Source organism: Cajanus cajan, chromosome 11 (assembly GCF_000230855.2).
Source record: "Cajanus cajan strain Asha chromosome 11, NIPB_CcT2T_4, whole genome shotgun sequence".
NCBI classification, from domain to species: domain Eukaryota; kingdom Viridiplantae; phylum Streptophyta; class Magnoliopsida; order Fabales; family Fabaceae; genus Cajanus; species Cajanus cajan.
Window position 1 is genome coordinate 35017206 of NC_138527.1, and position 25506 is coordinate 35042711.

Consider the following 25506-nt stretch of genomic DNA (forward strand, 5'->3'; position numbering starts at 1 on the left):
GTAGTGATGAGGGTAACATCCCCAATCTATCATTCTACTCATGAAAAATATTAATACAAAAAATGATATAATTTTTCATGTACATAAATATTTCATAAAAAAAGGTGATAAAGTGTTTTTTGCATACAAAAATTTTAGACAACTCACACACACACAAAGAAACAGACACACACACACATACACAGATATATACATATATATATATATATATGTATATATATATATATATATACTTCTCATTCAATTTTTTCACACACACACACGCACGCACGCACGCACGCACGCACGCACGCACGCACGCACGCACATACTTCTCATTCAATTTTCACTACCTTTTCTCATTCAACTTTTTTTTTATACTTTCTTGTAAATTTTTAATTATCAACTTCTCATTCAATTTAAAGTCAAGATTAAAATTATTTAAATATTATACATTATTTTATTAATAAAAAATTTTCAATTTAAAAACTATATTTAATTGTTAAAATATTTTATTCTCACAAGTTTAAGTAAGATTAATATGTAATTATGTAATTAAATATTAGCATGTTTTCTCGAACATTGATACTATGATATCCGTATTTAACTTATTAATATGTGAGTATAAAAAATATTCATACATTATTTATAGGTAATTATTTATAATATTTATTTTCTATCCATTTGTTAATATGTGAGTGAAAATATTTTTTACTTTCCTATCTACTAGTGATTATAAAAGGATACTAATAGACAATAATGCTATAAAGATTAGTGAATTTGCTTTAAAGAACATGTATGAAGTGAATATCCATGGGGAAGTTATTTGAACATAGAAGGATATTCCAAGGTCATTACATTCATTGTATTAATAATGTATTAATAATGAATAAGGATGAAAATAATAGTAGTGAAGTTGATAGTTATACAAGTAAGAAGGTTAGAATGAAATATAATTTGATGAAATTGAAGAGGGAATGACTTAAGGAATGCATGATTCTGATGATAGATTTGACGAAGTACAATTTGTCTCGTCATTTATGAGAGTTGAGGTTGATGATAAAAAAATAGTAAAAAATATACACCTAAAAAAATATGAATGCCACTTAAAAATATGGCTCACGAGACTACACTAATGATAGAAGGTTGAGCTTAAAGCAAATATGAAAGATGTATATTTGTTTAAAGAGTTGTAGGCCAAAGTTGTATATTTCTTAATCTTTAAAATATAAAGAAAATGTGAAACCTAAGTATGAAATCAATGACTATTATGTGCTCAAACAATCCAACATTCGATCAAATATTATTTTGGATATTTACATTTATAAAAATATTTTTGGTAATAAAAATAACAATTTAAGTCGGTGTAAGTGATAACTCGATGACAGATAAGATGGTCAAGTTGTCTAATGACATTAGAAAAATATATAATGTTTCTTATTTATTTTTTTATCATTAATATAATTAAAATAATTACAATTAGAATGTATTCTATTTTTTTTTTTGGTACAAATGTAATGTATTCTAATTTAAAATCATATATATCTTTTCAACTTGTGAATTTAAAATAAAATATACGTATAATAAAAGTTATTCGTTTAAATGATTTCAATGATTTTTTAAGTATCATCGATATTTTGTTTTTACTTTAAAACTTTTTTCTTCTCTCTTTATTTCTTTGAAAATTTGTTGCTATACAAACATAATTTCTTTGTAACGATTACCTAACGTTAATTGATTAAAAAAAATTGTTTTGCTAACGCTTTTACTCTTTACTTTTTTTCCCCCATAATTTTGGACAACAAAATATATAAAAATGAGAAATTATATTAACTCATTCTTTTAAACACATTTTTAAATTATTAAAAAAACTTATTAATTTTTCATTTAATAAGTTTTTATGATAGCGAACTTATACATTTTTTAGATAATTTTTTTTTAAATCATATTATAGGACGAATTAGAATAAATAATTAGTTATATTTGACATTCAATCTCTTAGATGAATCACATTATCTATAAAATAAAAATATTTAATATATATAAGATTTAGGGTTACATCTGATATCCAGTCTCTTAAATAAATTACATTGCTTATAAGGAAAAAATATTTAATATCTATCATTTATGATGTTTGATAACTAAATTATATTTGTCTATGATATTCTTTAACAAATTGAAAAAAATAAAAAGTTTATTTGGTACTCTCAAAGCATGTGAAATCGCATAAAAAGTCATTAATGATTAACACAATAGTTCATTTCTTTTGAAACCAAAAAGGTCCCTTAATCAGATAAGAAACGATCATTTGGTGAAAAAATTTAGTGCTCAAATGGACACCTTTTTTCACAAAGATAGATGAAGCAAACATGTAAAAAATGCTAAAGGATTTACATTAGTCATATTCATGAAGCACATATATAAAGAAATTTGAAGATTTAGAAAGAAGATAAAATAATTATAAAAAATCACATTCATTTATTTGTAAAAAAAAATTGTATGTTATATCACATCTTAATAGTAAGATGAAACAATAAATGATTTATCAGCTTGAACTTTGTGTTATATTTTGAACTTGAAAAAGTTTGATTATAAAAAAATACTTGATTGTTGAAGTTCAAATAATACTTGATTAGTTGCTTAAAAAACAAGTCAAATAACATTTAGGTTAAGTTAGAGGCGTTTGTGAAAGAATATTTGTATTTTTGTAAAAGATGCTAGAACTTGATCAAGAACTAGACGTAGATGAATCAGTATAAAAATATGAGTTAATCATCCATACACTGCCAGTGTAAAGTTTTTTACACTAGCAACCAATCATATCTTTTAAATAATTTTTTTATTTTTAGTTCATTAAATAAGCAAATGACATGATACTATTAAAAAATATGATTGGTTGTCAGTGTAAAAAAACTTTACACTGACAATATATAGGTGATTAACTCTAAAATTATTATGTATTTTTTTCTTAATTTTTCATCTACACTCGTAAAGTCCTTGATTTTACTTTATATTTTGAAGAAGTGATAAGTTTTTTATTGTTACTATTTAATCCATTTTAATGTCTTTCTTATGTTCACAAAATTTTATGTGAATTTCACATTTACACAAAGAATAAGTATGTAGTTATTATTTCTATAAAAAAAAAGTTTATAGTAATTATATATATGTATACATTATTTTATTTATCCTTAAAAAATATATTAATAAATTATATTAGAATATGATGAGAGCGTAAAAACCTTAATCAAGTTAGACCCATAAAAAGAATATTCTTTTGATTAGTAAGAACCGAATGCAATAAATTTTAACAATTTACATACACTATTCAACTCAATTGAGCTAAATCCTTGATAAAATTTTTTTAAAAAAAAAATCTGGCCTATGTGATCGTGTTTGAAAAAATAGTTTTTTTTTTATTATGTGGAAAAATAAGAGAATGTAACAGTCATGTTACTCATGTAATAGTTTTGTGAAGTTTGGAAAAGTGATTTTTTAAAATAATTTTACAGAATAATTTAATTTTTGAAAATTGCAGCACATACTCTTAGTCTTGCAATTTTGCCTAGCAACATAGCCGTCAATGTTCAAAGTTCAAACGATGCCGCAAGTGTACACGGTAGGCTTCTAGGGTTGCTTTGCCTTGGCCTCACGGTGTTCCGGCGTTAGAGATGGAGGACAACGAGATTCTAGAGGAGCTTCTCAACATCGAGGTTGAGATTCAAGATGTCCAAGGTGCTTCCTCCCCCATTTTCCTCAATATCACAATGTTAATTCCATCAACAAATTACTTGCAATAGAAACATAAGAATTTTTGACGATATGCAAACCAAACGGTCACGCTTCACCAAATGCTTCTGTTCACAATGGTGTAGACGAATTTATTGTTATTTTATTTTTAAAATAAAATTATCTGTCTGTGCACTATGCAGAACAAATAAGGGCCTTGATCGAGAGGCAAGAGAATTTGTACGAGAGAAAATCGGAGCTGAGTGCTATTCTGGAAGCGTGTAAAGAATCTGGAAACGAGGCTAATAATGTGGCATCAAGCACTGCGGAAAATTGGAGTGGGACGTTTGAATGGGATTCTGAAGCAGATGATGTTAGGTTGAATGTTTTTGGCATTTCGTCCTACCGTGCAAATCAAAAAGAGGTAACTATAAGTGAAAGTTAGTAAATAAAATAAAATGAAAGGGATAGAAACATAAGAATGTCCAACTCTTGTTCCTTTTAAGCTACCTGTTTAATTGTTTTGTTCTGAACTGAACCGGACTGAAGTTATTCTGAAGTTGAGGATTGTGATTGTACATGTTCCCTCTTTCTCCATTATCTTTAATTGCGGGAAGAAAGGAGGTGGGATATCACAGTATATGGGAGATGTGAATGTGTTGTCTTTTGTAGAAGTTGCACTTCATGTTAAGAATATCATTGTCAGATAATATGTTCCTGTGCTTTCTAAATTTTGCATTGGCTGGTGGAACTCTAGCAGTCTAGCTTCTTGCTAAACCTTGTGGTTTGGGTTCAAAACTTCAAGGCTTCAGGCCCCATGCATTATGTTATTGAGCAGTTAAAAAATCAGGCCTTGGAAATTTTCTAGGTAGGGATATTAAGTCTGTACTAGTTTATTTTATCTGATTTATGTTTGATAATGGTTAGAGTATTTGTGTTTAACTCTTATTTTTTTGTGCTCTCAATTTTTAGTCACTGTCTGCTGTCTAATAGCTGGGTAGTGTATTCTTTCTGTTTTCTGATGATTTCACGAGCATTGGAGCATATCAATTATTGAACAATCAACATAAAAGGCTTTCGTTTGTGAAGTTTTTTTTTGTGTGTATATATTGAGATTACGGCTTTTGGGTAAAATTTTGTTAACAAGTAGTTGATGGTGATGACAGATAATTAATGCCATTATGAGTGGAAGAGATGTTCTGGTGATTATGGCTGCAGGTGGTGGGAAGAGCCTCTGCTACCAGCTTCCTGCTGTTATGCGTGATGGAATTGCTCTAGTCGTCAGTCCTTTGCTTTCATTAATACAAGATCAGGTGCATTATGTTAAAATCCGGTAAAATTTTTTGGTCTTTTAGTCAGTGAAAATTTTCTTGAATTAAAAAGGTTTTCTCTGCCTCTTTTATTCCCCTTCGTGGGGGGATTGCTTCAGGTAATGGGTTTGACTGCTCTGGGCATTCCAGCACATATGTTGACTTCAACAAATAAAGGGGATGAGAAGTTCATATACAAGGCTTTGGAGAAGGGAGAGGGGGAACTCAAAGTATTGTATGTCACTCCAGAAAAGATATCAAAAAGCAAGAGGTTTATGTCAAAACTTGAAAAATGCCATCATGCTGGTCGACTCTCTCTAATTTCAATTGATGTGAGTTCCTAATGATATGCTCTATAGATTTGTTTTGAATTATGTTTGTCAAATTCATCTTTTTTTTTTTTATGAAAGTCAATGGTTGTTGACTTGTTGATATTAAGAATGAATGCTGAAGTGTGTGTGTGTGTTTTTTTTTTTTTTTTTTTTTTTTGTATTTTGCTTCATTTGCTGGTTTACTTATTAGCCTGTTTTGACTAAATGCAACTATGCATTAACTCAGGGTAGATTGTGAAATTGTGATTATCAACAATGAAGGCAAAGTTATCTGGAATTCTGGATTGTTAGTCACTCATATTTTGTGTTTGTTTTTGATTTAGAAGACTCTGATAAAACTTTCCATGGTGGATATTACCCTCCAAATAATGCCATAAAACTTTAATCTATTTAAAAATATATTCAGAAAATATTTGGTACTTTGTATTTTACAATATGGCTTGGTAGAAAGGATTTGCCTGGTTAAAAGATCATTGCCTATATATCTTGGCACATCATGTGATTTTCATAACTAATTTTAGTTACATAATTGGAGACACTTGGATGACATCAGATGGTATATTTTATAGATAAGAGTTTCATCCTTTCTGCTCCCGTTCTTCCAAAATTAAATTAAATTAAATTTCAGTACAAAGTAAAGTGGGCTTGTGTGCGATGTACTTTCTTCAAGGTCAAAGGTTATTGAATGAAAGGTGAGTTACTAAAGGTAAGAGCCTCCTACTATATTAGCTTAATAGTGTGTTTGGTTTTCCCTTAGCACGAATCTCCAAACATGCAAAACAAAAAGGTAATTAGGTTTATTTTGCTCTTGACTCAGGACCACACTATTTAGTGGCTTTTAGCATGTTGTTTGTTTTTAGCATTATTCACTATTAGTATTTTACCCATGAACATGTCTAGATTCACCATTATCACTATCCTGCAGTGGTTTTGGAGTTTCATAGCAATGCTGTGTTAGTTGTATGATCATATAATTTCTGGTTATGGTTTGCATTGCAGGAGGCACATTGCTGTAGTCAGTGGGGTCATGACTTTCGACCTGACTACAAGAGCCTCGGTATTCTCAAGACACAGTTCCCTAATGTTCCTATGGTTGCTTTGACTGTAAGTCTTTATCTCAATTTCTATCAAGTATTACAATTAAAATTATCAGATTTGGATATGCTTTGCATACTTAATTTTAATTTCTATTAATGACATTTATTTGTCAGGCCACTGCTACTCAGAGGGTCCAAAATGATCTGATAGAGATGTTGCATATTCCTAGATGTGTCAAATTTGTCAGCACAGTAAATAGGCCAAACTTGTTTTATATGGTATATTTGTAAATAATATCTATCAACATATTTTTTTTGTGCGCCCCCCCCCCCCCAAAAGAAAAAAAACACACAAACACACACATGACGTTATACCCTTGGTTTAAAGGAATTTCATATTTTATACCACAGGTAAAGGAGAAGTCATCCGTTGGGAAGGTAGTAATTGATGAAATTGCAGAATTCATTCAAGAATCTTATCCAAATAATGAATCAGGGATTGTTTATTGCTTCTCTAGGAAGGAATGTGAACAGGTAATCGTGATTGTGGCTTTCTTCTAACAATTAGGCCTACATATTTTGAATGTCAAATATTGCCCTCAAAGAAGCACAATGCACACATTTCTAGAGTGTATCTATTTGCACTTAAATTTGCTTTGGGTTGAGATTGTGTTTTCACTTTTCAGCTTCTTTTTGGTGTTCTACCCAGCTGTCTTGTGACATCCACATAATTGACATTAGAAAATTGGTGGTAAACATCAAACAATAAATCAACTATATTGTTTTAGAATTACAAAAGTTTCCTTCCATAAGGATATACTAGCAAACCATTTGCTTAACCACACCAAAGTATGCTAGCTACTTGTTCATACATATGATTTTATACATTATAGTATAAATATTCTCACAAGTTAAACTATCTTCAAATGCTTAAACAATCTAGATCCAAGTCCATGAACACACATCTTTACCCAGCTCATTACCACAATATACAACATTGAAATACAGAGTCTCCTCTAGGAGGCTTAGCACATACAACAATAAAAAACAAAAAAGAGTGAATTGATATTTTTTTGGTAATAGAGGCTTTTGAGCTATAACAAATCCAGTGATGTATGGTTAAGAAAATTTCATCATTCTTTACGAGAACTTACTTTTCTGAAAACATAATTTATAATAACATTCCATAATCATCTACTTCGCATCGTGACATAATCAATGCATGAAGGTAAACTTCACTTTTTAATATGTTTTGGTATTACTGTTTATTTTACTTTTGAAATATTACATGTTTACATTAATAAAATAATATTAAATATATATACTGTTAAAGCCATAAAATATTATCTATATAGTTGGAAAGTATTTTTATAAAATAACAAAATATTTATTATGAATATATTTTTGTTAAAAATATTTTTTCATTATTTAATGTAAATAATAATGCATTCCAAAATTCTCCTGTTTTCTACATAGGTTTTGAACAAATTATTTGCTCACAAACTACTGAGGAGGTTATGGTGCTCATTTTATTGAGCAACTACACAGGATGTGCAATTTTGTGTGTTATGACATTTGATGTAATGCAAAATGGCTTTCTATTGAGCTAATAAATGAGAAGTGTATGGAAATAGCCCAAGATGAAAATACCAAAAGCTACATTGGGAACTAGGGAGTATGGATATCATATTATTCATATATTCTTGTTCCTTGCTAACCATGTGCCTTAAATTAAATTGGGAGAACTAGTATCGAAGAAATTATGTTTCATGGAAAAATACTTACAGCATGTTCTGGAATTCTAATATAGTGTTTGCTCTAGTTCATTCAAATGTGGACATGTTAGTGCACCTTGTGAGGTAGCGTAAATACTTATCCCTTTTATTGTCAAGATTATTTTAGGTTGCAAAGGAGTTGAGGGAGAGAGGAGTTTCAGCTGATTATTATCATGCAGACATGGATGTAAATTTTCGTGAAAAAGTTCACATGAGGTAAAGTAATCATCAGAATGTTGTCACTTTTACATATTATTATTAATACTAGTTTTCTTGAAAGATAAGTACTGCCTTTTCTTTTATGTGCGTTGTCAGTGCTGAATATGTCACCGAGTGCCAAAGTTTTACTTGCCAGTGTTTTAGGAACTAAATGAGTGCAGTTGCCCTTGATTTCAGTATTGGCCGTGACTTGTTAGCTCTGTCTTATCCATTAATCCATGAATACTTATTTTAGAAGACCTTGACTGAATTTGAGTCTAGGTTTCAATTGGCCAGTCTTGGGCCCTGTTAAATGGTAGGAAAACAGTTTCATATTAGATCTTATATCCTATAAAATTTGAGACCCTACTGGTTTTTGTGCATCATTCATCTTAGTCAATGTATAATAGATTATAAGTGATATGATGATGGCATAACCAAATGAGCTAATGGAGATATTTATGTTTGATCACACAGGTGGAGCAATAACAAGCTGCAGGTCATAGTCGGTACAGTATGTATCATTACAAGTTCACAACTGCTGCCCTGCGACACATGCTTTTGTTATTCCTGGCCTTTACGTCATTGAACTTTTTTAAAATGCATTTCAGGTAGCTTTTGGTATGGGAATCAACAAACCAGATGGTTAGTATTGCAATGCTCTCTTAAAATTCCTTCAGCAGTATCTTAACTATAATTGGTGCATTGTGCTATTGATAACATTTTTGCAACTGTAATTGTTTTCTATATGAAAAAGATAAATGCAATGCATCTGTTAAATTTCAAAATTTCTCCAGTGAAATAGGATAGCCTCAGACTGTCAATGTCATACTATTATATTATTTTCCTAGCTTTTAATGCAGATATGAACAATTGAACACAAGCTTAACTGTTTTTTTTTTTCCCTTTCATTATGTTAATGCATTTGCATTTTACTTTTTTGCATTACTGATGTATTGACTAGTGATATAATCAAATTAGTATATAAGTGAAGGACAATCTTCATCCTATGAGCTAACTTTTTGGCTTGAGTCAGTCCAAATCCAAATTCTAATACTTGAGTTATCCCAGAGATATCCTTGTCAAGATTCTTTACATGATTGAATTGTTTCAAATTGATGCTTGCATGGATGATTTATGAACCTTATATTGTTGCATAGAGAAGCCCTGCTTATGAAAGTTTTGCTAGTGACATCCTGTGGACATGCATATTGTATTTACCTTCATTGAAGCTGATAACATATGCTAGATATTTTGATGTAGTCAGGTTTGTCATCCATCACAGCTTGAGTAAATCAATGGAAACATACTACCAGGTTTTGCCCTGATCCTAATGAGATTTTCTCCTGTTAGATAACCTCTTATGTTATCTGTCAAGAACCAATCATTCTAGAAGCTTAATTTGTTGGGTGAAGGCCTGGGAGTGTTTTTTATCTAACATAATCTCATGCAAAAGACTTTTGGGCTTCAGTCATGGATAAATTTCATGCTTCCCAAACCTTGTGCTAAAATCAATTTAAATGGGGTTTGCAAAGAGGCTTTGAAAATGAAGGACCATTGATCCTAAATGCTTAAGCTGGCAGGTGAAAACCCAGGGATGAATTTTATGTAACTTCATTATTATTTTTTTTGACAGGAAAGTGGTCGAGCTGGCCGAGATGGACTTCCTTCTGAATGCTTGCTGTATTTTAGACCTGGTGATGTTCCTCGTCAGGTGAAACTTTGCAACACTCTTGACTATAAATTTATGCATATATCCATTTATCTATTTCTGCAAAAACTGGAGCTTGCTGGAGATAAGACCTTTGTATTTTGAGCTCAGACATATTGTTCCATTGGATATTGAGGTCTATTTTTGGCACCAATTTTATTTAAGAATATAGGATGAGATAAAAAAAAGTTATATAGAGAGCTAATAGTGGAATTAATCTATTTCATGTTTGGAATATTAATCTACATGTAGACTTGCATATAGATTACGAGATTATGTGATCAAACATCATAACAATTTTTTCAGAGCTCAATGGTCTTCTACGAAAACACCGGACTGCAGAATCTCTATGACATAGTACGATATTGTCAGGTAATTTCTTCTGTGATATTTAAGTCTTGTAGTTGATGTGATCTCAGTCAGTACTTATTCATTCCTTCAAAATTTTTAATTTTAGACCATTGATTTCTTTCTCCTTCCTCTTCTTGTTTAGGTGAGGGTTCTTAAATATTTAGGCTTATTGATTTCCTATTAGTGGAAGTGTGAATATGTACGAAACAACAGCTATTAAAGTTTCATTTTCATCTTTGATGATTTCATGAGCGCACACACACACACACACACATATATATATTCAGGTTTAGTCCTTTCTTTATGCTGTACAGACCTGACTGAGTGCCTTTCTTTCACCTTTTCATTTGCCTGATTATGGAAGATTATTATGCACATTAAGTCATTGAATTATTATAAATTAAATTAATAGAATATCTACAAATAATGAATTAATGATGCATAATTGTGTTGCCCACTCTTAGGAATTTTGTTTAGGATTCTTGTCTTATTCTTGGGGATTTTATCTTTGGGAAGTTGAGTTTGTTTGATTAATAAGGATTAGAACTTGAATATTTAGTATAAGAACTATCTAGTTAGTATTTGGAATCATGGCACAATTCATAATAATTTGAGGTCATTTTTCTCTCTTTTCATCCTTCTCTACTAAAAAAACCTTTACTTTTAACAATAATTGTATTTTCATTCTCTTTAATGCAGTCCAAAAGACAATGCCGACGAAGTGCCTTTTTCCGGCATTTTGCTGAGCCACTTCAAGAGTGCAATGGTAGCTTACAATCTTGTCATTTATTTCTCTTTTAATCTTTGCCCCATTGTTGCAAGCGTTATATACTCGATGTTACAGGGATGTGCGACATCTGTGCATTCGCAAGTGAGGTGAAGGAAGTGGATGTTTCTGGTGCGTTGCTTTGACTTTTGGTTCAATTTTACCTTACTCTTCATTTCCCATATATTTTGTATTATTGTAATTGATTTCCTTTGTTTTTTCTTCCTTCTGATCTCCCAACTTTTCCTATTTTCTTCTTCCCATTTATTTAAACAAACCTTTACATGGCAATACTTTCCAGGTCATGCAAAACTGATGGTTTCATTGTTGCAAGACATGCAAGCAAATGATCAGAGGTCAACAATGTTGCAATTAGTTGATAAAATGAAAATAAAACAGAAGGAACTAGGTTGGTTTGACCTCTCCTCTATTTATACTTTATATTTGGCTGGATATATTATTTTCTATAGTATAAAGTACTAAGATCTTTGGGCGTAATGAGTCCTCCCTCTGGTTTCATCTAGCCACCTAACATGGTTTAACAGTAAGGTTGGAGGAGTAGCCTGAGGCTCAAAAGTCAAAAGCTAATTGTAGTGCAAAGAGACCAAAAGTAACAAATAAAAATGAAAAACACCAAAATTGCTGGATGAGTGTGAACTGCTCTTGTAAACTTCATTCAAAATAGAAATACCTTTTTTTTTTTTTTCACAATTCACAATAATTGCAATATTTATATTGTATCAATCTGAATCTGTTTCTTGTATGTAATTTATCACAAACATGAATCTCTTATCTTACTACATTGAATTGTCCAGGTTCTGAATTGAAACGAGAGGAAATTGAGCAGCTCATATTACACCTTTTACTTGAGCGGTCTTTGGTAAATACATTGTTCCCTTAATACTGAAAGTTAGAAAGATTTATTGTTCTTAAAGTTTATTGTGCATATGGTAGACAGGGCAAGACAACTTCATTACATTTACAAGTCAAAATTGAAGAGCAAACACTAGAGTATTGAGTTATTGACATATATGAAGGCTAGGCTATGATTGAGTTTCATGATTTATCCTTTTATCAACTTTTGATGTATGATTGTTATTGATGTTTATTTGTTAATTTGTTGTTCTGTTGTGGTACAAACAGAACAGAGCTGTGGGTCAGAGACAAAAGTTTGAACTCCTTGTGAGTAACGAACTTAATGTCTATACCAGACAAAAGCAATCCCACTTTCTTTACAACATTTGAAATCACTAGTCTTAGCTTTCTGTTTTGCATTTAAACTTCAATTTTCAATGATTTGCAATTGTTAGATATAATTTTATCTTATAGTTTTTTATCTTATAGTTTTTATCTTATGGGCCTAGGCCCACTACTTTGTATTTAAACACATCTTTTGCTTTGCAATCCATAAGGAATATGTTCTCTCCATTCACATTACTCTCAACATGGTATCAGAGCCTAATCCTTGACCTCCCGGTGGACCCACTGTTCATCGGTGCCCGGAGAACGTGTCTCATTCCGTTTTACGGCTACCCATCCTGTCGTGTCTCTTTCCGGCAATTTTTTCCTATTTTTTTAGGGTTTCTTCTTCGCTGCCGCCGCCGTCTGCCGCCGCCGTCCGCCGCCTTTCCGGCCGGCGACCCCCCCACCCAACTCTAGCCTTCCCATTGGACCCCCACCCGACTCTACTTCGGTGCCACCTCCTTCGTCTCCTCCGGCCCAACCACTTGAGTCTGACCTCCCTATTGCCCTTCGGAAAGGTAATCGTTCTACTCGTAATCCTTCCCCTCATTATATTACTCTGAGTTATCACCGGTTATCCCCCTCCCAATATACTTGTCTCTCTTCTCTTTCTTCTGCGTCTATTCCTAAAAATCTAGGTGATGCCTTGGCCCACCCTGGTTGGAAACAAGCCATGCTCGATGAACTGTGTGCTCTTCAGAACAGTGGTACTTGGGATCTTGTTTCTTTGCCTCCTGGGAAGTCTGTGGTTGGATGTCGATGGATCTTCACAGTCAAGGTTGGTCCTGATGGCACCATTGATCGACTTAAAGCTCGTTTGGTCGCCAAAGGTTATACTCAAATTTTTGGATTAGACTATGGTGACACTTTCTCTCCTGTTGCCAAGATGACCTCTGTCAGATTATTCTTAGCCATGGCTGCTCTTCGCTGTTGGCCTCTCTATCAACTGGATGTTAAAAATGCCTTTCTTCATGGGGATTTGCTTGAGGAAATTTATATGGAGCAACCTCCTGGGTTTGTTGCTCAGGGGAGTCTTCCGGTTTGGTATGTCGTCTCCGCAAATCACTTTATGGTCTTAAGCAGTCTCCAAGGGCATGGTTTGGTAGATTCAGTACTGTAGTCCAACAGTTTGGTATGACTCGAAGCGAAGCTAATCATTCGGTCTTTTATCGACATTCCACTGCTGGGTGCATCTACTTGATAGTATATGTTGATGATATTGTTCTCACTGGTAGTGATATCATGGCATTTCTCAGATAAAACAACATCTTTGCCATCACTTTCAGACAAAAGACCTTGGTAAACTTAGGTATTTCTTGGGGATTGAGGTAGCGCAATCTACAAATGGAATTGTAATATCTCAAAGAAAGTATGCATTGGATATTTTAGAGGAAACTGGGCTAATGAATTCCAAGCCCGTTGATACACCTATGGATCCTAATGCTAAACTTCTACCAAGTCAGGGAGAGCCTTTCTCAGATCTTGAGAGGTACAGAAGACTGGTTGGGAAATTGAACTATCTCACGGTAACTCGTCCTGACATCTCTTTTGCGGTTAGTGTGGTGAGTCAATTTCTCAATTCTCCATGTGCAGGACATTGGAATGCAGTCATCCGCATTCTGAAGTATATCAAAGGTGCTCCAGGAAAAGATTTATTATATGGCTACAACAATCATACCCAAGTTATGGGATACTCAGATGCAGATTGGGCAGGCTCTCCCTCTGACAGGAGATCCACCTCAGGTTATTGTGTCTTTATTGGTGATAACTTGATTTCGTGGAAAAGTAAGAAACAGAATGTAGTGGCAAGATCTAGTGCAGAAGCAGAATACTGTGCCATGGCCTCTGCTACGTGTGAGCTTATTTGGCTCAAACAGTTGCTTAAAGAACTGAGATTTGGCGAAGTTACACAGATGACTCTCATATGTGATAACCAAGCTGCCCTTCATATTGCCTCAAATCCAGTATTTCACGAGAGGACCAAACACATTGAAATAGATTGTCACTTCATTCGTGAGAAGATTTTATCTGGGGACATTACTACTCAGTTTGTTAACTCTACTGATCAGTTGGCAGATGTCTTCACCAAATCATTACGGGGTCCTAGGATTGATTATATTTGTAACAAGCTTGGTGCATATGATCTATATACACCAGCTTGAGGGGGAGTGTTAGATATAATTTTATCTTATAGTTTTTTATCTTATAGTTTTTATCTTATGGGCCTAGGCCCACTACTTTGTATTTAAACACATCTTTTGCTTTGCAATCCATAAGGAATATGTTCTCTCCATTCACATTACTCTCAACAGCAATGAACAGCTAAATTCAATCTCCAATTCCCTTAACAAAAGCAAGATTCATTTGAAGCAAAAATGTACCTCAAACACCTAATCTTGACCCAGTTGAATCCAATTAATTCAAAGACAATAATATTTCCTGAGGGTTGCCTCACGAAACTAATGAACAATTAATTTCTACTCTCCATTTATATCAAAAGACACAGAACCAGTTTTGCAATCACAAAATCATGATTTTGCTCACTATTTGTTTGATTAATAAGAAAAAATAACGCAATCCCAACCCATCAAGAAAAAGAGATCAACGCAAAACATGTTACTTTGCACCATATGGAATTTGAATGTCAAGCCTTTTAAATATAGGCGAATATAGTCAACAATAATTTTACTTTGGATTGTATTAGCATCAGTTCTAATTTTAAATAAAGCTCCATGCTTTCTCAGTTGACCTGTTAGTGCAAAAATGTATATTTAAATATTTTTAGCGGGTGATTTAGAGCCAACCTTTTCTTGACGTAGAAAGAAGAATTTCAGCATACAGCTTACGCCACAAATGCTTACGTTACCGTGGGGCCGTTGGCAAGGCAAATATTACAAGGTACACATTATTTCCTATCAGAGATGTTGATCTATAAAAGCTAATTTTTCATGGAAAAACCTATTATAGTCTTTTGTGTTACATCTGTGCTGTGTATGTGTGCTATTTCTTTATTCAACCATGAAATTCTTTAATGAGAAACTGATTCAATGAAGTAAGTTGATTTTTCCAATTTATGGCCTAGGTTGCACCTTTTTCTGATTCTTCCTCCAAAATACTTTTGTGAACGCGCCAGCATTCAATTTGCAGAGTGTAAAGGACACATGTTGATTTCCTTCTTGTAACCTGTTTGGTTATTATTTATGCTGCCCGAGCTACTATTATCAATAGAGTTGAAAACATCAGATTTTCCATGTTTCATTTTATTGGCAATTTATTTGTTGCACAGTCCAGATGTTCACAACTCTCCCCTGAATGTCATTGTTTTATGTGCAGGGAAGAAATCTGTGAAACTTGAGATTTATACTGAACAGAGAACTAAAGCTGGTGTAAGATCAGTGAAACGCAGCCTTGGGTCCTCCGGTTTGGAGCTAAAGCTTGATGAGCTGAGAAAAGAACTGTCCTCTGCCCATGGAGGAATACTTCCACACTCTGTCTTATCCACTGAACAAATCAACTTGTTAAGTTCTCAAAAACCTAACTCACTGGAGCAGGCAAGTTCTACGTTATGCAATTTAGTTTTGTACCGGTGTGTTTTGATCAATATCTAAACAAAAATTAATTTGAAAAAAATTGTCAAAAGCTACTTTAGGCTATGGTAAGTGGATTGGAATGAAATGGGGGATGGAAAAAGTGAATAAATTGGAATGGAATTATCAAACAAATTTACCATTTCATTATTTAGATATTTTTATAATGGTAGGGAAAACAAATAATGTTTCCATACTTCCATCCTATACCCTCTGAAAGTGGAGAAGAAAAAGGAAGGAGGATGGGATAGAATGCATTCCATCAAGTACCTCTCCGTTTCATTCTATTTTAACAATCCTAATAATGGAACTTAATTTCATTCATTATCATTTCACTCCATTCCATTCTCCATCAATCCACACTTAGTTTAAGGCTTCAACTAGGGTCACTCAACAGCTCCTAGAAGTTATTGATGTAATCCAAACCAGAATTATAATTTTTGTTTGTGTGCGCGCAGTTGGAGAAGGTAATTGGAAAACTGAAGACAGAAAAGTATGGACATAGAATAATTGAGCAAATTGAAAAATATTCAAATTTCAAGCCTGCTGATAAACAAGTAACTGATGGTAGGGCTGCGAAGAGGTCGAAGACCAAGAAAAATCTTGTTCTTATTGAAAGTAGTGAAGATGAAGAATGCTAACTGGTCGTGTCCTCGTGCCAATTTATGTTTTAATTTATGTACTATGGCACAACTGAGGAAAAAAAGTATATTCGTTCTTACAAACTGAGCTTTTGGCTCATCCAAAAGTGGAAAAAGGAACCTGGATGACAAATATCTTGATCTTTCTTATCTATAAAAACAGTTGATAAAATATAAATTTGAATAGAGACCATACGCAATATTTAAAAAGAAAAACTGGGACTCGGTAATTCATTTAGTCTGATCCTTGATTTTATTACTCAATCTATTCTAAAATGTCTTTCTTTATTGCTTTAAAAAATTAAGAAAATATATTTTGATATTTTCACTTGGTCAGATAATAAAATATTAAATATTTATTTTAAAAATATATTTTTATTTTGTAGAAAAACTTGAAAATTTATATACTATTTTTTGGTAAACAGATGTAACACATTGCTTTTGAAGAAATAAAGAGGAAAGAAATAGATAAAAAGATAGAAATGCTAAAACTTTCAATTTGTTTGAAAAGAAAAATGAGGGGTTTTATTTTTGAGTCACTTTTTTTTTATGTTGGCGTGAAACGAGAAGAAAAATAAATTTGCTTTTCCAAATTAGTTTTAGAAAATATTAAATATTTTTCATACAAAGAATAGATGTTATGGAAAAATTATGGAATAAAAGGTATAACTTTTCGGGTTAAATATAATTTTAAAATTCATATAGTTTATTTTTTTACTAAGCTCATTCTAATTTCTAACAATTAGAAAGATATTTCTTCATTTCCTTTTTCTTATTTTTAATTATATATAATTAACTTTTATTTCTACTTTTATTTTAAAATATATAAAAAAAACTTGTCTTTTTTATTTTCATGTTATTTATTCATTTATATCTCTGTTTCACTTTTAATTACTACAAAAAAACATAACCATAGAATCGAGATTTTCATTGGAATGAAAAATCATATTGGTGCGGTGGCAGATGGAGGCCAGGATGAAGATTGAAGGGTTACTAATAACCACAGAATACAAATACAGTTGGAATTCCAATAGTCACATCTCATAAGTTGGAATTCCAATAGTCACATCTCATAAATTAAATTGATGTCTTAAACAGACCAAAAAACACCTTTTTCATGCTAGTGAGTATTGGACTTGGGGCTCTTAATAGTATTAAAAAAATTATAAAAAAATCCCTAATAAATAAAATTATTTACTGTTTTGGATTCGTTTGGTTACCTAGCATCTGACTTGGAGTTGTTGGTGAAGTGTAAAATAAAATTGGGCATAAAGCATATTTATAATGTTATTAATATATTTTTATTGTAATTGCACTATATTTATAATCTGATTTTAATAAAAATTACTATTGAGTTCAAAAAATAACAAATATTATTAATTCCTTAACTAATACTCTTGTGACACTAATTAACAAGATCCTTTAAATAATACTTCACGAGTTCTCGTAATTGCATTTGGACAATTAATATTTTTAAAAAAATATTAACTATTATCTTCAAAAACTTCGTTAAGAAATTAAAAAAAAATATATGGAAAAATATCGTGACACTATCTTGATTTTATACCCAATTTCATTATTTTCCTAGTAATTTGTTAACCAGTAAATATTTACATTCTTTAGTAAATTTGCCACTGTCAATGTATTTTTTTGTTAAAACCAATTCAGTCTTTTTATTATTATTTGAGGATGAAATTTAATTTTTATTTCTTCAAGTGTGTTTGGATGGAAGATTATAATGAAAATTTTTATAAAGGGTTTAAAATTCAAGTATTTGTAAAATTCACACATAGATTAAATTTTATAAAATTAAATATTAACTAATTTTAAATTTAATAAATAAAAAATTATTGACTTTTTTATGTTAATTTTAAAAGAGAAGAGAGGGAAGTAAGAGAAAAAATAAATAAATACTTTTGTTTATTAGAGAATTTAAAATCTAAAATTTTGGTTTAGAGCATGTAAATTGTAATTTAAGCATGCACTTAAAATGTTACACTAATAAAATACGTTTGTAATATCATGAGGTTTATCATAGGGTCTCCTCTATTATCCTCTCCTCTTGGACCTAGATGACTCCTCCAGCCTCTTAATAGCCTTGCCAACATTGCCACCTTTCAATCGTTCTATTGTCTTTGTCTTTTTAACTAAGGTAGAAAATTATGTGATAGATGTGAGAACTATCACACACTTCAATTCATATTTCAGCCCCTTTGGAAACTTTTTCAGATATAGTTCGAGAGTAAAATCGTGTCAAATGCTCAAACTTTATAGCATATTTCAACACTGTCATGTTCCCTTGATACAATTGCATAAACTCTACCTCTTTAGCTTATCTCCGGCTATCGAAAAAGTATTTCTCAAGAAATACTCGATTGAAGCATTTTGTCAACAATCACCCTCTACTCTCCAACATCTAATGGGTGTCTCTCCACCAGTAATCCTTCTCTCTAACAAACATGTATACAACATAAGTCAACTTCCTCTCCTCAGTATAGCCTAGCACTCCAAAAAAATAATTTCCATCTCACATTTAGTGGTTTACCACATCTAGATTTGAATCCACTTTGAACTGGAGAGGGTGACACTTTCTGAATTCTGTCAAGTCCCTCCCCTCTTGTGACACTATAGGTTTGGCTATTTTAGCCGTAGCCCTGTTCACCTCTATCTAAGCAAAATAAGCATTTTACTAATGCATTATCGTGATCATCATTTTCATGACCTTAACAATCTGATCATATTGAAAATCAAAAGATACCAACATATAATGTAACATAAAATCTGCTTAAGAAATCTAGAAGAAGAAGAAAAAATGTCAAAAACTTCTAAAATTCCTCTTTCTAAAATCTCTCTAAGTTTCTTTAGTAATGAGTTTATGAGTTTCAATTCTAAAAAAAATAAAATCTTATGTACTTTTTTCTTCAAAATCAAATTAATCTTTTATCCAGATAAATTTATTAAAGCATCTAAAAACACACAAATATTATTAAAAGGTAATAATTAATAAAAACTGTTACACTAAGCTTATATGGTAGAATCGGAGATGAATAGAAAATAGAAAGAAATAATTAAAGTAACATAACAGGTGTCGAGTTGTGATAGCATAGATACACATTGGCTTTTCACGTTAAACAAGTGGCTGAAGCAGCATGCGTGCCATTGAGGCTACTTTTTGGAACCATTCGTATTTTAATAGCCCAACTGCCCCACGCCAACTGCACCCAAATTAATCGACAATACCACCTTTTTCTCAACTTACCATGCTTAAATTTTGGACCAAACGTGCGTTGACTCAGAATTAACGAGATTTAACATCAAAAGAATATTGGTTTGGTTTGGTTGCATCGCATACAGTTAAAAAATAAAGTTTGGTTAATGCATATATGCATAACTTTTACATATTCTTTTTTTTATAAAAAAAAGTATTAACCTTTAGTGTAAATTTGGTTTTTAGAACTATTGGTAGGGTATAAGTAACACCGCTTTTAAATCCATAACACTTTAATGCACTGCTTCACACCATCCACGTGCACTTACCTGGAAATTGATAACCATAATACCATTGCAAAATCGACCTCAACTCAATTGAAATAAGTACCTCAAAAAAGTGATTATAAGAAACTATCCTAATACGAGGAAAAGAACGTGCGGTTCGGCATCTGGATAAGGATAATATTCAAGGTTTAACCAAAAATTTAATTAGACTACTTTCATTTTTCCTTTAGAACATGCGGTTCGGTATTTTGGATATGCGGATAATTTTATTGTGTAGATAGAGTTTTTTTTTATTCTTTGGAATCAGAGCAAAAGTTTGGACAAATTTTATAATTTAATAATATATTATTTAAGATCTTTTAGTGTATCAAAGTCTTGGTCAAAATTTGAAATATGAAAATCGACTAATGAAAGATAGTAGACTCAAATTTACAAGAAGATTATGAACACAATTGGGTTAATTATTACTTTCCAGATCGAATGCAAAATGTTAAAGGATAAAATATGACCTTGTGAGATAAGTAGGAGAGCATTTATATCTTCAAATTGTTGACCAATCATTTATGTTTGAGGATGAAATTTACCTACCGAAAGGGAAGATGTGAGGAAATATCTATGACAACATTAATAATTTCAACTAGCTAGTATGTTAATTGTTGAATGTAAATGAAAAAATATTTAATGAAAACCAAATAGTGTTAGTGTTAGCTTCACTACCAAAGTCTTACAAATGTTTAATTTAGGTGTTGCTTGCAGGTAAGATATTGTTGAAATTGAATGAGGTGACTAAACCTCTAAGAGAAAATGAGAACATTGATATTGAAGGTCATACACTAGTCATGCAATAGTCTTAGTAAAGAAAGAGTTATTCGTGGAGATTAAATGATACGAGAGGAAGATCAAATTTTCAATCATGTCTAGAACAAAATGTACATCAATAAAAGGTTGTGAAAAAAATTAAAAGTAATAAGGAGAGATTATGACAACTTCCAAGTTAATGTGACCCAAAATTCGAAAAACGAAAATGTATATTTGACAACTATTGAGGAGTTGCTAAATCAAAATAGGTGATTGATTTGTAACTAAAGAATATATTTGCAGAGATCAAACAATTTTTGATATTTTGAAAACTAATGGTGAATTTGTTCGCTTCAAGTTATGAAATGGTGGGAAATGAAGGATACGAACATTACGACTACAAAATGACATTCCAAAAGTTTTTTCAATATGTGAAGTATGTACCTCTTTTGTTGTCAATATTATCTCACTAGGTATTTTGATTTAAAATAGAGATACTAAGTATACAAGGAGATAGAGACTCTTGGTATCGCAAGACAAAAAAAATGAGAAAAAAGAGCAAGCTTTGAGGAGGTAAAATTTTTCAAATAAAAAATTTATTTAAAAATTTTAATTAAGGAAAAAATTGTTGACAAAACAAATCAAATTTCAAAATAGACGAAGTGGGTGAAAAATCATATTTTAGATACTTTAAAAAATCTTATTTAATTTTTTAGATTTTATCAATTTATTTTTTTTAATTTCATAAATTTATTTAGTCAAATTTTATCATAATCATAACATTAAACTATTTTTAATATAGTGAGAAGTGATGAATGGAGTTGTAAATGGAGTAGTTGGAGAGTGTTAATTGGGAAAAAGGTGAAAGCGGGGGAGGTTGTCCCTTAGTTAAGTTTCTAACTTCCTTCCCTGACATCACCAACGAACCAAACCCCACTTTCCAAATTTCTATCCTTTAAACATAGGATCGCATCTCATCCATGTCCATGTCCATGCCCATGCCCATGGACTCCACCAAACGCCAAAAAGAAGAAGAAGAAGAAGAAGAAGAAGGTCTGATCCCAGGTCTGCCAGACCACATAGCCCAACTAAGCCTCGCATCACTGCCTCCAAAGCTGCTATTCACACTCTCCCACTCATGGCGACGCCTTCTCTACAGCCCCACCTTCCCACCCTTCAACTGCCTCTACGCGCTGCTCGCGCCGCCCCACAGCCCCTCACTGCACTTCCACGCCTACGACCCTCTCTCCGCCACCTGGCAAGCCCTCCCGCCGCCGCCCCCTGAGCCGCCCCTCCTCCTCCGCCACCCGGCCTTCCTCTCCCGGAGCCTCGCAGTGCAGTCCATCTCCCTGGGGGGGCGCCTCCTCCTGCTGGCGGCCACCACGCACAACCTCACCCCGGCCCTCCCCCGGCCCCTCGTCTTCCACCCGCCCTCCCGCTCCTGGTCCCACGGGCCCCCGCTCTCCCCCCGCCGCTGGTGCGCCCTCGGCTCCCTCGGCTCCTCCGTCTACGTCGCCAGCGGCATCGGCTCCCACTTCTCCCTCCACGTCGCCCGCTCCCTCCACAAGTGGGACCTCCTCGCCCACGCCGCCGCCTGGGAGTGGCAGCCCAAAGCGCAGCTCAGGGACGCCAGGTTCAGCCGCGAGGCCGTCGACGCCGTCGGCTGGAGAGGCACCCTCTGCATGGTCAACGTCAAAGGCGACGCCGCCAAAGAGGGTGTCGTCTACGACGTCGCTGGGGACTTCTGGAAGGACATGCCCGAGGGCATGCTCAATGGCTGGAGAGGACCCGTCGCCGCCATGGAAGAACGTCTCATGTTCGTCGTCGACGAAGCCAAGGGCGCGCTCAGGAAATACATCCCCCAACAAGACGCCTGGGAAGACATTCTCCACAATCACAGACTCAAGGGAGCCCAACAGCTCGTCGCTCATCAAGGCAAACTCTGCGTCGTTTCGCCTTCCGGGATTTCCGTCGTCGACGTGGCGGCCGCGCCGCCGCGGATTTTTCCCGTCAAGTTGCCGGAAGGGCTTGAGCCGGTCGCCGTTCACGTCTTGCCCAGGATGCCCCTACTACACTGAGGATTTCTTTTATTTTAATTCTTTGTAAGAAAGTAAAATGGGAAATTAAATTAGATGGGAGAATCTAGTGGCGTTGTTTGTAGTTTTTTTTTTTTTTTTTTTTTTTTCACGGAGTATCTACCATCAATAGCAGTGACTAATCTCTTGTTACGTTTGGTCCCAAAATTTAACGCGGCTACATATACAAGGCAGGATTCAAACTCCTGACTTTGCTTAACCGTGAATCAACCTCTAAACTACACGCTTGAGGTTGCGTTGTTTGTAGTTTGATTGTTTAACTGATTTTGTTGTATTAGCCATTAGGTGTGAAAATGGGTTGGAGATGAGTGGTGTGAGTGAGACTTAGCCTTATCAGAGATGGAGACCAAATAATGTTGCCTGTTACAAAGGATATATGCAAATTCTCTACTCATCATTCTTCAACTTCTTGCTTGTACGATCACAAACACCTCATTTACCATAACAATTCTTTTTACTCGATAAATATCAACATTAATAAACTACTTTCAAATATATATATATATATATCAATAATATAATTTTATTATTATTATAAATTTATTAACTTTGAAAATAAATATTTTTAATAATATATCAGAAATCATTTTTTATTTTATTAATTAACGATATAAATCTTTTATAATGTAAAGCTTTCAAAGTCTTAAAATAAACTAAAAAAAAATTAAAGTAAAAATAAAATTTAAACGGACCCACTGAACAAATCAAATAGGACAATAGTTGCCTTTTGGATTTTATTTTTTTATACATTACAAGTTGAATTATGTTTGAATCTAAAAAAATGTACGATTGTTTTATTTGAAACTTTCAACGATACTCAAAATATAGGATATTTATTTCTGTTTGGAGTCGTACCAATCGATAAAGTCCGATAGCCAATTGGGAAAGTTGTAAGACATTGGTGATTATTATAATACAAATCAATTTTTGTTGAAGGAATGCATTTCTTATGGTAGTTTCTCAAGCATTGACTTTTAAAATTCATACCAAATCATTTTAACGATTCAATTACACCAAAGCCCAAAAAAGACTTTTGAATATTTTATATTTGTGTATTGTTATATTCTATTAATTTTTTTAATATTAATTAAAAAATAAAACTATCAAGTAATGACACAAATTTTATAACGACTCATTATTTTATATTAAAAATTACTTCTATTAAAATTATATGTTCAATATATGTTGATATTTTGTTAAAAAAATGTTGACATAACAACATATAATAATGTCATACAATATATATAGTTGAATTTAATTCAAAATCAACACTAAAATTTCTTGCAAATATATTTTAAATAGATTTATGCTTATATATATTATATTTATAATAATACTTTTTTATGTGATTATACATAACATTAAACAAAATTAATATATATATATATTGTTTTTAAAATATAAATTTATTTAATATTTTATCTAATAAATAAGAAAATGAGTCAAAAAAATATATGTATAGATTTAAATTATTTTTAATTATTTTTCATATTTCTGATAATAAAAATTATTATTTATATTTAATATATACTTGTGTTCGCATTGGGGGCGGCCCTATGTTGAGTGTAAAATTAGTATATACTTTTTTAGTTATTTAAGGCTGTAACTGTTTAAATGATGACTGCCACATATAACATTTATTACCAGCTCGTTGACAAGTTTAGCTACTTTAAAATTTGAAAGAAAAAATAAATTTTATTATAGTAATTGTAATTTTTAATAGATAAAATAAATAAATATCTGAGTTAATAATGTGATTCACATATAAGCCATTAATTTATTTGATGGCAACCTAAGCCATTAATTTTTATTATCATTTACAAAAAAACTGTAAATAGAAAAGCACTATGAAACAAGAATCCTAGCTTCGTCAAGTTGCTTCATTGGTCACATTGATATTGATTAGAATAGAGGTGAACCTCTCTAGCTAGTGATGATGACCTTCTTAGGTGTGATCCACTAGTTCCATAGGACACCATTTAAGGCTCTTTTCTTTTCTTTTCTTTTCTCTGATTTTGATGAGTGTGAGACACACCTTCTACCTATAAATTTCTTAACCTTTTTGCCTTGCTATGCTGCTGATATACGTTACCTTCACTATAATTCAAATGCTCTTCATTCATTCAGCTCACAAGCAACTTTTTTTTCCCTTTCATCATATGGTCCTCCTATTGTGCCATGGATTTTGAAAATAATTAGTTGTATGGTTGAATACTTCTTAAAATCGATTTTGACTCTAAATACTATGATGAAAAATTCAAAAAAAAATAAAATAAAATGGTTATTTATTATTTAAACTTTGAACTTGATTTTATAATTAATTTTAATAAAATTTAAAAAATAATTCAAAGACACTCTAAATAAGAGTGGGTGGGGTGGAGATACCGTAATGGCAGCGCAACTACCAGGAAAAAAAGTAGCTTTTGTTTTTTTGTGGTGTTTCACAATCATCAAGAAGC

At 32.5% G+C, this 25506-nt stretch overlaps 2 protein-coding genes and 1 pseudogene across 3 annotated transcripts; all 3 read left to right on the plus strand.

Annotated features, from left to right (window-relative positions):
* Nucleotides 1–3520: 3520 nt before the first annotated feature.
* On the plus strand, nt 3521–16874 carry RECQL2 (RECQ helicase L2). 2 transcript variants are annotated; one of them, XM_020380618.3, is made up of 20 exons: nt 3524–3714; nt 3912–4132; nt 4875–5021; nt 5138–5350; nt 6350–6454; nt 6562–6666; nt 6799–6921; nt 8290–8378; nt 8838–8874; nt 8972–9005; nt 9624–9676; nt 9997–10074; nt 10378–10443; nt 11122–11188; nt 11267–11320; nt 11490–11597; nt 12004–12068; nt 15250–15328; nt 15764–15981; nt 16476–16874. In XM_020380618.3, exons 1-20 carry the CDS (start codon nt 3651–3653, stop codon nt 16656–16658), a joined length of 2109 nt encoding a protein of 702 aa, XP_020236207.1. In that variant the 5' UTR covers nt 3524–3650; the 3' UTR covers nt 16659–16874. The 2 variants fall into 2 exon arrangements, with proteins under 2 accessions (XP_082922321.1, XP_020236207.1); XM_083066195.1 differs by lacking the exons at nt 15764–15981; nt 16476–16874 and adding an exon at nt 15513–15726 and having other exon boundaries at nt 3521–3714.
* Nucleotides 13834–14727, plus strand: LOC145952991 (secreted RxLR effector protein 161 pseudogene; annotated as a pseudogene).
* Nucleotides 16875–21782: 4908 nt separating the features above from the next.
* Nucleotides 21783–23452, plus strand: KUF1 (KAR-UP F-box 1). The gene has a single exon (XM_083066881.1). The coding sequence runs from the start codon at nt 21932–21934 to the stop codon at nt 23027–23029; it is 1098 nt and encodes a 365-aa protein (XP_082923007.1). The 5' UTR covers nt 21783–21931; the 3' UTR covers nt 23030–23452.
* Nucleotides 23453–25506: the final 2054 nt, after the last annotated feature.

Bases quoted from the DNA above. Each gene is read 5' to 3' on its own strand.
- KUF1 (XM_083066881.1), top strand. From the start codon at position 21,932: ATGTCCATGTCCATGCCCATGCCCATGGACTCCACCAAACGCCAAAAA.
- RECQL2 (XM_020380618.3), top strand. From the start codon at position 3,651: ATGGAGGACAACGAGATTCTAGAGGAGCTTCTCAACATCGAGGTTGAG. The intron at 5,022-5,137 runs GTGCATTATGTT...GGATTGCTTCAG, and splicing joins TTTCATTAATACAAGATCAG to GTAATGGGTTTGACTGCTCT. The intron at 6,455-6,561 runs GTAAGTCTTTAT...TTTATTTGTCAG, and splicing joins TTCCTATGGTTGCTTTGACT to GCCACTGCTACTCAGAGGGT.